Source organism: Pelophylax lessonae (assembly GCF_965119305.1).
Source record: "Pelophylax lessonae genome assembly, chromosome: 12".
Taxonomy (NCBI): Eukaryota; Metazoa; Chordata; class Amphibia; order Anura; family Ranidae; genus Pelophylax; species Pelophylax lessonae.
In genome coordinates this window covers 1,044,536-1,057,323 of record NC_138779.1, presented here as the reverse complement: position 1 = coordinate 1,057,323, position 12,788 = coordinate 1,044,536, and the positions used below count along the sequence as shown (strand labels likewise).

The following is a 12,788-nucleotide window of genomic DNA, read 5'->3' as shown; positions in this document are numbered from 1 at the left end:
AACTACCAATGAAAGGAGGCCCATCTACAACAACCACCAATGGAAGGAGGTCCATCTACAACAACCACCAAAGGAAGGGGCCCTCCTCCACTGACCACTAATGACAGGGGCCTATCTCCAACAACCATCAATGGAATGAGGCCCATCTCCAACAACCACCAATGGAAGGAGGCCCATCTACAACAACTACCAATGGAAGGAGGCCCATCTACAACAACCACCAATGGAAGGAGGCCCATCTACAACAACCACCAATGGAAGGAGGCCCATCTACAACAACCACCAATGGAAGGAGGCCCATCTACAACAACCACCAATGGAAGGAGGCCCATCTACAACAACCACCAATGGAAGGAGGCCCATCTCCAACAACCACCAATGGAAGGAGGCCCATCTCCAACAACCATCAATGGAATGAGGCCCATCTCCAACAACCACCAATGGAAGGAGGCCCATCTACAACAACTACCAATGGAAGGAGGCCCATCTCCAACAACCACCAATGGAAGGAGGCCCATCTCCAACAACCATCAATGGAAGGGGCTCTTCTACAATGACCACTAAAGCAAGGGCCCGTCTCCAACAACCACCAATGGAAGGGACCCTCATCCACTGACCACCAATGGAAGGAGGCCCTTCTCCACTGACCACTAATGGAAGAGGCCCTTCTCCACTGACCCCTAATGAAAGGGGCCCATCTCCAACAACCATCAATAGAAGGGGCCCTTCTCCACTGATTAGCAATGGAAGGGACCCATCTCCAACAACCACCAATGGAGGGGACCCTTCTCCACTGACCACCAATGGAAAGAGGCCCATCTCCAACAACCATCAATGGAAGGGGCTCTTCTCCACTGACTACTAATGGAAGGGGCCCCTCTCCAACAACTACTAATGGAAGGAGGCCCTTAACTACTGCCCACCAATGAAAGGGGCCCACGTTTCTTCAGCAGTGCAATGAACAGTTATTAATTAATTTAGCCCTCTCTGATTTCATCTAATCCAGCATTTCCTAACCAGTGTGCTCACTATGGTTATTCTGGAGTTTACTAGGTGGGCCCATCTCAGCTGAACAGTAATGGAAGAAGTCCTTCTCCACTGACCACCACTGGAAGGGGGCCCATCTTCCTCTAACTCAGTATATCCAGGGTACTCCCTAGGGTTCCTCTCCACTTGTTAAGGGGGTCCATCTCTACTGACCACTATGTGAAGGAGCCCCATCTTCATTGACTACCAATGGTAGGGGGCCCATATCCAATATTTTACTTACTATGATATCTACATGTTATCTACTGTTCTGGGAGCTAAAACTTTAACTGGGATTTCCTGAGACCTAAAAATTATTGCAAGAGTCCCTCCATGGTAATAAAAAAAGGTTGAAAAAGTCTTCTCCAGACTCTTCATCACACACTCAGCTCAATCCTCCTCCTCCTCATCCCTCTCCAGATCAGAACCATCTCAGAGGAGTCCTTTCACAGGGGTACTTTAGCTCACTCAGATTGTATATTTCAGTTTGCTGGTGGGCATCATGCCACCATCTGACTTTTTATGTTTCTGGTACCCATGTTTAGGGATCTCTTTACTGGGATCAAAATGCCACCCCCTGCCCCAATCAGAAGATCCTACTTTAATTGTTTTATGACTTTATGTTATGAAGGATGGAGCAGGAGGAGAAGTCACACAGCACATAATAAGGCCTTCCACCATGGACGTGCCTTCCACCATGGACGTGCCTTCCACCATGGACGTGCCATCCACCATGGACGTGCCTTCCACCATGGACGTGACTTCCACCATGGACGTGACTTCCACCATGGACGTGCCATCCACCATGGACGTGCCTTCCACCATGGACGTGCCTTCCACCATGGACGTGCCTTCCACCATGGACGTGCCATCCACCATGGACGTGCCTTCCACCATGGACGTGCCTTCCAGCATTGGGTCCTGAGTAGAAGTAGAAGGTAGCTGAGGGGTCAGTAGACACAGTGAGAGCTGTAAGTTGTCTCTGGAAGGCGCTGAGGTAAGATTATTCTATTTCCCATTCAATGTAGAGTCACGAATTGGGATGGTGATCTTAAAGTTGGGTTTGCCCTCAAGAATAGAGCAATGTAGGGCCCTATATACATGCCAGTGTGCCACCAATGTAGCCCAGATGTAGACTCATTGAGGACAGAAGGCATTGAAGGATGGTTATTTTTACAAAGATAGTAATCTTCACCATTTCCTATGCTGAGTTATTACTAGATTTCCTGCCAGAGGTCATTGCTATGCACCCCTTTGTCTTCCCTCCAGCCAGCCAGCGCACCCCTTTGTCTTCCCTCCAGCCAGCCAATGCACCCATTTGTCTTTCTTGCCAGCCAGCCAGAACATCCCTTTGTCTTTCTTGCCAGCTAGAGCACCCCTTTGTGTTTCCAGCCAGCCAGCCATTGCACCCCTTTGTCTTTTCTCCAGCCAGCCAGAGCACCCCTTTGTCTTTTCTCCAACCAGCCAGAGCACCCCTTTGTGTTTCCAGCCAGCCAGCCAGAGCACCCCTTTGTGTTTCCAGCCAGCCAGCCAGAGCACCCCTTTGTCTTTCCAGCCAGCCAGCCAGAGCACCCCTTTGTGTTTCCAGCCAGCCAGCCAGAGCACCCCTTTGTGTTTCCAGCCAGCCAGCCAGAGCACCCCTTTGTCTTTCCAGCCAGCCAGCCAGAGCACCCCTTTGTGTTTCCAGCCAGCCAGCCAGAGCACCCCTTTGTCTTTTCTCCAACCAGCCAGAGCATCCCTTTGTCTTTTCTCCAGCCAGCCAGAGCACCCCTTTGTTTTGCCTCCAGCCAGCCAGTGCATGAGATGAACCTGAAGATCAGCCTGAGGATGAGCCTTCCTGCAAAGTGATTGGAGCTCAGGACCGGAAAGGCTGTACCATACCTGGCAGACTACACAACCGTGTTTACTATGGGTAGCACTGTCCCCGTGTCTCCATAGGTCTGGCTGTGTGATGACTTCTTGGGTCTCCTCTGATTACCTGCAGAAGTCACTAGGGGGATTTTCAACACATCCATCCTTACTCCAGTTTGCTCGTTACTCAATAAACAGTCCTCGTTCGGCTCAGCCATCTGTATTCCCATTTCTGCCAGGCAAGTTCTTCATTCTTCATTCCCAGTTGGTTCTCCGGCAGCAGTGGACCCCTTGGCATGAGTGCCACCTACCTTCCCCATTGGTTGACTATTCAATGGACACTCAAAGATTGCCACAAACTTTCCACAACCTCTGCTATTAATGAGAAATTATTGGCGAAGTCTGAAATTTCTACCTAATTTCCGGAAATATTCCCGTCTTTACAATATTTATTCGTCCTTTCCGGGAGAGAAGCCTTGATGTTATTTTTTTAATTTTTGATTTTATTTTAATATTGGGATAAAGTTTGTTTGATGATTTATTTCCAGGGATGGCGTTGGTTTTATTCCTAATATTTTATTTCTGTTTTCCTCCATATAAATGGGAATTCTCGGTATTTCCGATTCTTCATGTTTATATTCAGAATCTCTGATTGGAGGGATTGATTTGTAAATCTGATCGTTCTCTAACATCCCAATATATCAGGTTTGGTAATATTATCCTGGGATTGGAGCCGTAGAATAAGACATCACATGTGACATTATTCGATCGCTTTTATTCCAATCAGACATAAGATACAAATGGAATAGAAATGACATAATTATGTTGCAATTCCCAACTTTCTGATGTAGGAATGAGGAAGATCTTTAATCAGAAACCATGCAGGTAATGGACGCTTCGTACCGCGGGAGACGTGAAGAATCAGCGCACATGACCTAAAGAGTAACCCCACTTTTGTTAAGGAATAAACCCCTCCCCCTCCCTGGGTGATCTCTGTACAATACAGGGATTGTAACAAACTTTATAGCAGATTCCAACCTTTTGTTGCTGTGAAGAAATAGCTGTTTGTCCCCCCCATGCCTTGTGCGGACTGATTTGGAATGGGAGGGTCTGGTTCATTATAATCACCTGGTGCACTCTCAGTGTTCTAATGAGGAAAGTTGCAGGGTCTGCATCCCTTGGGGAGTATCTCACCAAAAATGAAATTCACATAGCAGGGGATGCCTAAAATGTGACTTGTATCTTAGTGCAGACTTCTGGGGAAATCAGTGAGCCAATCACACAAGCAGGAAATTACATTTCTTGGGGCGGGGGGGGGGCTCTGAATAGAATACCTCCGGGCGGCCATATTGCATTTTACAGAAAATTACAGCACCTGCAGAAAAGAAAGGTCATTTTTAATAACATTTAATTACGAGACTTGTGTAATGGAAGTGGAGTTACGCTTTAATGAACTCCACTGTCACTTTTCATTTTACATTGGAGTGCAATGAGGTCGGGTGAAAAGTTTTGGGAAATATAAAGATTTTCGGTGGATTATGTGATGTGTCCATGGTACAGGAGACCAAAGGGGGAGGGGGGGGGGAAAGAGGGGCAGAAGATTTTATTTCCACATTGAGCAAAATACCCCCAACTACACCATACGGCCCCACCCCCCCCCCCCCCCGACCATCACACCTATATGGGCTTGGTGGGCACCAAATTTTTTTTATTACTATGACCATTTATATGGAGTTGTCTCCTCCCCCCTGGCCACTTATACGGAGTTGTCTCCTCCCTCCTATGGCCATTTATATGGAATTGTCTCCTCCCCCAAATGGCATTTATATGGAGTTGTCTCCTCCCCCAATGACATTTATATGGAATTGTCTCCTCCCCCAATGGCATTTATATGGAGTTCTCTCCTCCACCATGGCCATTTATATGGAGTGGCCCTCCCCCAATGACATTTATATGGAGTTGTCTCCTCCCCCAATGACATTTATATGGAGTTGTCTCCTCCCCCAATGACATTTATATGGAGTTGTCTCCTCCCCCAATGACATTTATATGGCGTTCTCTCCTCCCCCAATGACATTTATATGGAGTTGCCCTCCCCCCATGGCCATTTATAGTATATAGAGTTGTCCTCCCATTGCCATTAATATGGAGTTGCCCTTCCCCCACACGGCCTTTCACATAGAGTTGCCCCCTCTGAAGCTACCCCCTCCTCCACTCTTCTGGGAAGACTTTCCACAAGATTTTGGAGGGTGTTAGTGGGTATTTGTGCCCATTTGTAAGGTCAGGTACTGATGATGTTGGATAAGAAGACCTGGCTCACCATCAGCGTTCCAATTTATCCCAGAGGAGTACAGTAAGGGTGAGGTCAGGTGATCGGTAGGGATGAGGTCAGGTGATCAGTAGGGATGAGGTCGGGTGATCAGTAGGGGTGAGGTCAGGTGATCAGTAGGGATGAGGTCAGGTGATCAGTAGGGGTGAGGTCGGGTGATCAGTAGGGATGAGGTCGGGTGATCAGTAGGGGTGAGGTCAGGTGATCAGTAGGGATGAGGTCAGGTGATCAGTAGGGGTGAGGTCGGGTGATCGGTAGGGATGAGGTCGGGTGATCGGTAGGGATGAGGTCGGGTGATCGGTAGGGATGAGGTCGGGTGATCGGTAGGGATGAGGTCGGGTGATCGGTAGGGGTGAGGTCGGGCGATCGGTAGGGATGAGGTCAGATCAGTAGGGATGAGGTCGGGTGATCAGTAGGGATGAGGTCGGGTGATCAGTAGGGATGAGGTCGGGTGATCGGTAGGGGTGAGGTCGGGTGATCGGTAGGGATGAGGTCGGGTGATCGGTAGGGATGAGGTCGGGTGATCGGTAGGGGATGAGGTCAGGCGATCGGTAGGGGATGAGGTCGGGCGATCGGTAGGGGATGAGGTCGGGTGATCGGTAGGGGTGAGGTCGGGCGATCGGTAGGGGTGAGGTCGGGCGATCGGTAGGGATGAGGTCAGATCAGTAGGGATGAGGTCAGGTGATCAGTAGGGGATGAGGTCAGGCGATCGGTAGGGGATGAGGTCGGGCGATCGGTAGGGGATGAGGTCGGGTGATCGGTAGGGGTGAGGTCGGGCGATCGGTAGGGGTGAGGTCGGGCGATCGGTAGGGATGAGGTCAGATCAGTAGGGATGAGGTCAGGTGATCAGTAGGGATGAGGTCGGGTGATCGGTAGGGATGAAGTCAAGGCTCTGTAAAGGACACTCGGGTTCCTCCACACCAAACTGGTCACCTCATGTCTGTATGGAGCTGGCTGTGTAGATTGGGGGTACACAGGGATGGGGGGGGGGGGGTGCAGTGATGCTGGAAGAGGGTTGATCATATTATAAAGGGGTAGACTATAACTTGGGGAGGAGGAGCGGAACTTCAGTTTTTAGGTGGAGTTACCCTCCCAGCCAATCAGATGGATTTTGTACTGTGCCGGATTTCAGAGTGAACTTTGGATTTAATCCTTGTGACAATCAATAGCAACCAATCAGACAGTGAACTCTTACCTTCCCCCGCTCTTATAAGAAGTCTTCGATGGAGTTATTTCTCAGAAATACATTGTGGCCCCCGATGAGGAAGATTTGTGTTTTGGAGGCTCCTTCAAAGATGTGTATAGAATGTCCCCCCCATCATCCCATCCCCCATCCATAATAATAACTATCAGTATTGTGCGTCATACAGTCCCTGATTGGTGCACTCTTAGTACATTGATGGTCAGGAGTATTGACGCTCTCCTGGATTTTGTAGCCAGTGGTGCCTCTAACTTCAGGCACCCAGAAAACCTGTCTGGCAACCCCCACCTGGTGCCGAGGACACCCGCCATGTGTTCACCCTGCACTGTATGGAGGGGGGGGGGTGTCGAGATGAGAGCTGGAGGGGGCTGTGAGAGTTGGAGGTGGAGGGGGGGATGAGAGTTGGAGGTTGGGGGGGGGGATGTGAGAGTTTGAGGTGGAGCGGGGGGTGAGAGCTGGGGGGGTTGACAGTTGGAGGTGGGTGTAAGAGTTTGGAGTTTGAGATGTGGGGGGGGAGGTAAGAGCTGGGGGGGGGGTGAGAGCTGGAGATTGGGGGGGGGTGAGAGTTGGAGGTTAGGGGGGGGTGTGAGAGTTGGAGGTGGAGCGGGGGGTGAGAGCTGGGGGGGGGGGTGACAGTTGGAGGTGGGTGTAAGAGTTTGAGATGTGGGGGGGGGGGGAGGTAAGAGCTGGAGGTTGGGTGAGAGCTGGAGATTGGGGGGGGGGGGTGAGAGTTGGAGGTGGAGCGGGGGGTGAGAGCTGGAGGGGGCTGTGAGAGGTGGAGGGGGGGGGGTGTGAGAGTTTGAGGTGGAGCGGGGGGTGAGAGCTGGAGGGGGAGGGGGGGGTGTGAGAGTTTGAGGTGGAGCGGGGGGTGAGAGCTGGGGGGGGGTGACAGTTGGAGGTGGGTGTAAGAGTTTGAGATGTGGGGGGGAGGTAAGAGCTGGGGGGGGGTGAGAGCTGGAGGTTGGGGGGGGGGGGTGAGAGCTGGAGATTGGGGGGGGGGTGAGAGTTGGAGGTTAGACGGGGGTGAGAGTTTGAGGTGGAGCGGGGGGTGAGAGCTGGAGGGGGCTGTGAGAGTTGGAGGTGGAGGGATGAGAGTTGGAGGTTAGGGGGGGGGTGTGAGAGTTTGAGGTGGAGCGGGGGGGTGAGAGCTGGGGGGGGTGACAGTTGGAGGTGGGTGTAAGAGTTTGAGATGTGGGGGGGAGGTAAGAGCTGGGGGGGGTGAGAGCTGGAGGTTGGGGGGGGGTGAGAGCTGGAGATTGGGGGGGGTGAGAGTTGGAGGTTAGGGGGGGTGAGAGTTTGAGGTGGAGCAGGGGGTGAGAGCTGGAGGGGGCTGTGAGAGTTGGAGGTGGAGGGGGGGATGAGAGTTGGAGGTTAGGGGGGGGGGTGTGAGAGTTTGAGGTGGAGCGGGGGGTGACAGTTGGAGGTGGGGGGTGAACAATAGATGGTAAGCTTGAAGGGTCTCTTGTGGGAGATTTATGGGGGATAGCGCACAGAGTTCAGGGTGAAGAGTGTGTAATGTATGGCGCAGTATACAGGGTGCAGAGGTCAGGATTCTGTGCACATTACATACTCCCAACAGCCGGTATGTTACATACCTCTTACTTTCTTATCATACACACTCATGGCTGGACTGCTGCATTCCATAGGATGGGGCAGAGCCCCGCACACTGTACGATGGGGTGGCATACATCACATATTTCTGAGCCCTGCACTCTGTAGGATGGAGCGTACAATGCATACTCCTGAGCCCTGCAGGACGGGGCATACGCTGCATACGCTGCATACTCCCTAGCCCCAGGCTCTGTAGGATGGGCGTACCATACATACACCTGAGCCCCACGCTCTCTAGGATGGGGCGTACCATGCATACACCCAAGCCCAGCACTCTGAAGAATGTGGTGCACCATGCATACACCCGAGCCCTGCGCTCTGTAGGATGGGGCATTCCATGCATACACCTGACCCCAGCGCTCTTTAGGATGGGGCGTACCATGCATACACCCGAGCCCTGCGCTCTGTAGGATGGGGCGTACCATGCATACACCCGAGCCCTGCGCTCTGTAGGATGGGGCATTCCATGCATACACCTGACCCCCGCGCTCTGTAGGATGGGGCATTCCATGCATACTAAACAAGCAAAAAATTGGGGGAGCAAACCCTGAACATGTATATCTGAAGCCGGTGCAGCTATGGACCAAGCAACATGTATATTAAAAAAGAATAGCGCACACATGCAAAAGAAATGACTATTAAATATGAAGACAATCCATAAATAAAAATGGGGATTTAGTTCCACCATATGGCCATATCGTGCTCAAGCCCCCCACTACGTCAAAGTACCCCATTATCAGTGGGTCCTACACTATCCATAAAAAAGGGGTGAATCCAGCCTCTCTTACCCTTGGAGACAACACTCCTTGCTGGGAAGGTGTGCTAATGCACTGCAAGGGACTCCTCCTATATCTACTTGATAGAGGACACCATTTTTATTTATGGATTGTCTCCATATTTGATAGTCATTTCTTTTGCATGTGTGCGCTATTCTTTTTTAATATACATGTTGCTTGGTCCATAGCTGCACTGGCTTTAGATATACATGTTCAGGGTTTGCTCCCCCAATTTTTTGCTTGTTTATTATGTATTCGGTCTGACCAGACTTCTGAGGTTGAGCATCCCATCCCCCACACACACCTGTATTCTATTGGTGTCCTCTATCAAATAGATATAGGAGGAGTCCCTTGCAGTGCATTAGCACACCTTCCCAGCAAGGAGTGTTGTCTCCAAGGGTTAGAAAGGCTGGATTCATCTCTTTTTTATGGATAGTGTAGGACCCACTGATAATGGGGTACTTTGACGCAGTGGTGGGCTTGAGCACGATATGGCCATATGGTGGGACTAAACCCCTATTTTTATTTATGGATTGTCTTCATATTTAATAGTCATTTCTTTTGCATGTGTGCGCTATTCTTTTTTAATATACATGTTGCTTGGTCCATAGCTGCACTGGCTTTAGATATACATGTTCAGGGTTTGCTCCCCCAATTTTTTGCTTGTTTATTCCATGCATACACCTGACCCCTGTGCTCTGTAGGATGGGGCGTACCATGCATACACCTGACCCCTGTGCTCTGTAGGATGGGGCGTACCATGCATACACCTGACCCCTGCGCTCTGTAGGATGGGGCGTACAATGCATACACCTGAGCCCCGCGCTCTGTAGGATGGGGCGTACAATGCATACTCCCGCACTCTGTAGGACGGGGCATATCTCCCATACTTACGAGCCCCGTGCTCTGGAGGCAGGGGTGTACGATGCTTACTCCCGAGCCCCGCGCTCTGTATGCTCTGCTGCACATGACACAATCCAGTGTGCACCACCAGAGAGTGTGGTGGTCAGGAGTATAAGCTACAAAGTCCAATTCATTCCATGTATGTGACCACAGACTGGGAGTGCACCACTTAGGAGAGTGCAAAGTGCAGCATAAAGAGTGTCATGTGCAGCACAGCTTACAGAGCGCAGTGGTCAGGACTATTATACTGTGTAGGGTAAAGGCAGCATCACATATGGATGGATTTCTGTGCGTCCAGCGACATTCACCGCACATGATTGCTGGCTGTGTGAACAGACGCCAATAGCTGCGGCACCCCCAGTCTGTCACTGCAACGTACGGCTCAGCCCCCGCAGCGATCCGCTCACAGCTGAGGTATCAGTAGATTCCGGCCGCTGGGATTGGCCTCCATTGGTGTGAATGGAGTCTGAATTGGGTGAAAACGTTCCATGCGGCTCAAGAACGTCCCGCGGTTTGTGTGCGTTTATAATGGGAGCTCGGTGGGTGTCACAGCTTGCTGGGTCTGCATGACCTCTGACCTGGTCACTGGATCAGCGGTCACCGGGCATGATGATGATGTGGATAAGGAGGAGGAAGATGATGGTGAGGAGGATATGAAGGAGGAGGAGGATGAGGATATGAAGGAGGAGGATGATGAGAAGGAGGAGGATGAGAAGGAGGAGGAGGATGATGATGAGAAGGAGGAGGAGGATGATGATGAGAAGGAGGAGGAGGATGATGATGAGAAGGAGGAGGAGGATGATGATGAGAAGGAGGAGGAGGATGATGATGAGAAGGAGGAGGAGGATGATGAGAAGGAGGAGGATGATGAGAAGGAGGAGGATGATGAGAAGGAGGAGGATGAGAAGGAGGAGGAGGATGATGATGAGAAGGAGGAGGAGGATGAGAAGGAGGAGGAGGATGGGAAGGAGGAGGATGATGAGAAGGAGGAGGATGAGAAGGAGGAGGATGAGAAGGAGGAGGATGAGAAGGAGGAGGATGAGAAGGAGGAGGATGAGAAGGAGGAGGTGAAGGATGAGGATAATAATCGAACACACAGATTCATTTTCATTTTCCAAAGATTTTCATTTCAGAAGCTCAGGAAAAAATAAAAAATAAAGTTCCTGTCAGGCAGGCGGGCGTCACCTCGGGGCGATCGATGACCTCGCGGGAGAGCGAGTGACGCGTGTTTTCAGTCCATAGAAAACCCAACAAAGGAAAATCCTTTTCTTTTTTCTCTATTTTTTTTAAATATTAAAAACATAAAACTGTACAGAAACCTGATTTTCTTCAAGCACATAAAAATAAATTTCTCTATCATTCCACCTTGGGGGGGGGGGGGGATGGGACTTTCAGAGTAACCCCAAAACTTTGAATGATTCTCCAGCGACCTCAGGGAAGCTGCGCCATTCTTACCGCTCCGCTGCTCCCTCTATCTGGGCAGAGCTGGGGGGAGGGGTTATCCAATCAGGGGCTCTGCCGCAGACCACATGTCCCACCTCTGGCTGTAATTCAGGTGCTATCAACCAATAGGAGTCCAGAACAGCCGATAAATCAAATATTGGAATATCCTGGTTGGGGGGGGGGGGGGATATTAAAAGGGTGATATTCATCATGTCTGTATTAAAGAATTAGAGATTTGGGGGGGGGGGGACGAGGACCTTCTTCTGGGGGGGGTTTTAGGGGGTCGGAGATTTTCCGGTCAGAGCCGCTGCTCGGTCGATGTCCATGGAAATAACAAATCTCAGTTTTGGGTGAAATCCGCACAATAAAATGGAACAAAACACAGCAAACGTCAGACTGACCCCAAATGTTGTGACCTCAATCCCATCCTCCGACCGGTCTGCAGAGGCCGGAGTACCCACAATGCAATGGGGGGTCAATGTCCATCATTGTCCAATAAAACATTTTCTGTCCCCAGCAGACTGAGACAATAAAACTACTAAAACATAGAAAATAACCTCGGCGCCTCCATTACTGGGCCGGATAGAGGCACCGGGAGGCTCCGTCTCATTGCAGAGGCTCCTCAGCCTCATTAGAGGGACGCCGCCACTCCTCAAGTCTTGTATGGATCAGTCGGAGGGAGTCTCGCTCACTTTGCTGAAATCTTCCTGGGTACAGAAGGGGAGTTCTATGTCCGTCCTTTGAAGGTGTTCATACAAGTGTAAGAGCCGGAGAACCGGTGAATTTCTTCCAGTGCTGACGGAGGGAGGACACTGCAGGAGAAGAACGGAGAACACCAATCAACAAAGGGAAGTGAAAGTAGCCGGAGGTCGGAGGTCATGTGTAGAAAGGGAAGGAAATGAGACGGTGTCACCGCCGACAATTCTTCTCACCACACAGGATGCAACAATTTATACCAACAATAGAGACCGGGGGGGGGGGGGGGACAGAGTGGTGACAGCAAGAGGACAAGGACAGACAGAGCAAAGGAGGGACACAGCAAGGGGGGAAAGCAGCAAAGAGGGGCAGCATGGTGACAACATAAAAAAAACATCCCCATACCCTAAACCAGTGCTGTATTTTGGGCTAGGCCAACAAGGCCCAGGCCTAGGGCAGCACTTTGCAGGGGGGAGCATAAAAGCCACCCCCTCCACCTGAGACTCTATTGGCCACTGGTTGCTAGAGCCACTTCTCTCACCCCCCCCTCTCTCTCTCTCTCTCTCGTCCCCCCTCTCTTTCATCCCCTCACTCTCTCTTCCCCCCTCCCCCTCTCCAATCCGCTCTCTCTCTCTCTCATCCCCCCTCCCTCTCTAATCCTCCATCTCTCATTCCCCCTCTGTCTCTTTGATCCCCCCTTTCTCTCCCTCCCTTCCTCACTCTCACCCCCCTCCCTTTCACCCCCCTCCCTTTCACCCCCCCTTTCTCTCTCTCTCTCTCTCTCTCCCACCCCCCCTTTCTCTCTCTCTCCCTCCCCCCCTTGCTCTCTCTCCCTCCCATCCCCCCACTCTCTCTTTTATCCCCCCTCTCCCTCCCTCCCTCCCCTCCTCTCTCTCACCCCCTCTCTTTTATGCCCCCTTTCTCTCTCCCTCCCTCTTTCTCTCTCACCCGC

The 12,788-nt window shown here is 51.2% G+C and overlaps 2 protein-coding genes across 2 annotated transcripts in view; both read right to left on the bottom strand.

Annotated features, from left to right (window-relative positions):
- CFAP107 (cilia and flagella associated protein 107) overlaps window positions 1–12,788 on the bottom strand; it is a 498,422-nt gene that overhangs the window by 345,584 nt on the left and 140,050 nt on the right. The window lies entirely within an intron of this gene.
- DHRS3 (dehydrogenase/reductase 3) overlaps window positions 11,746–12,788 on the bottom strand; it is a gene marked incomplete at its 5' end in the record, with an annotated part of 39,033 nt that continues 37,990 nt past the window's right edge. The window contains 1 exon segment of the mRNA XM_082274486.1: window positions 11,746–11,952. Within this exon segment, the coding sequence (XP_082130612.1) occupies window positions 11,868–11,952 (85 nt within the window). The 3' untranslated portion in view covers window positions 11,746–11,867.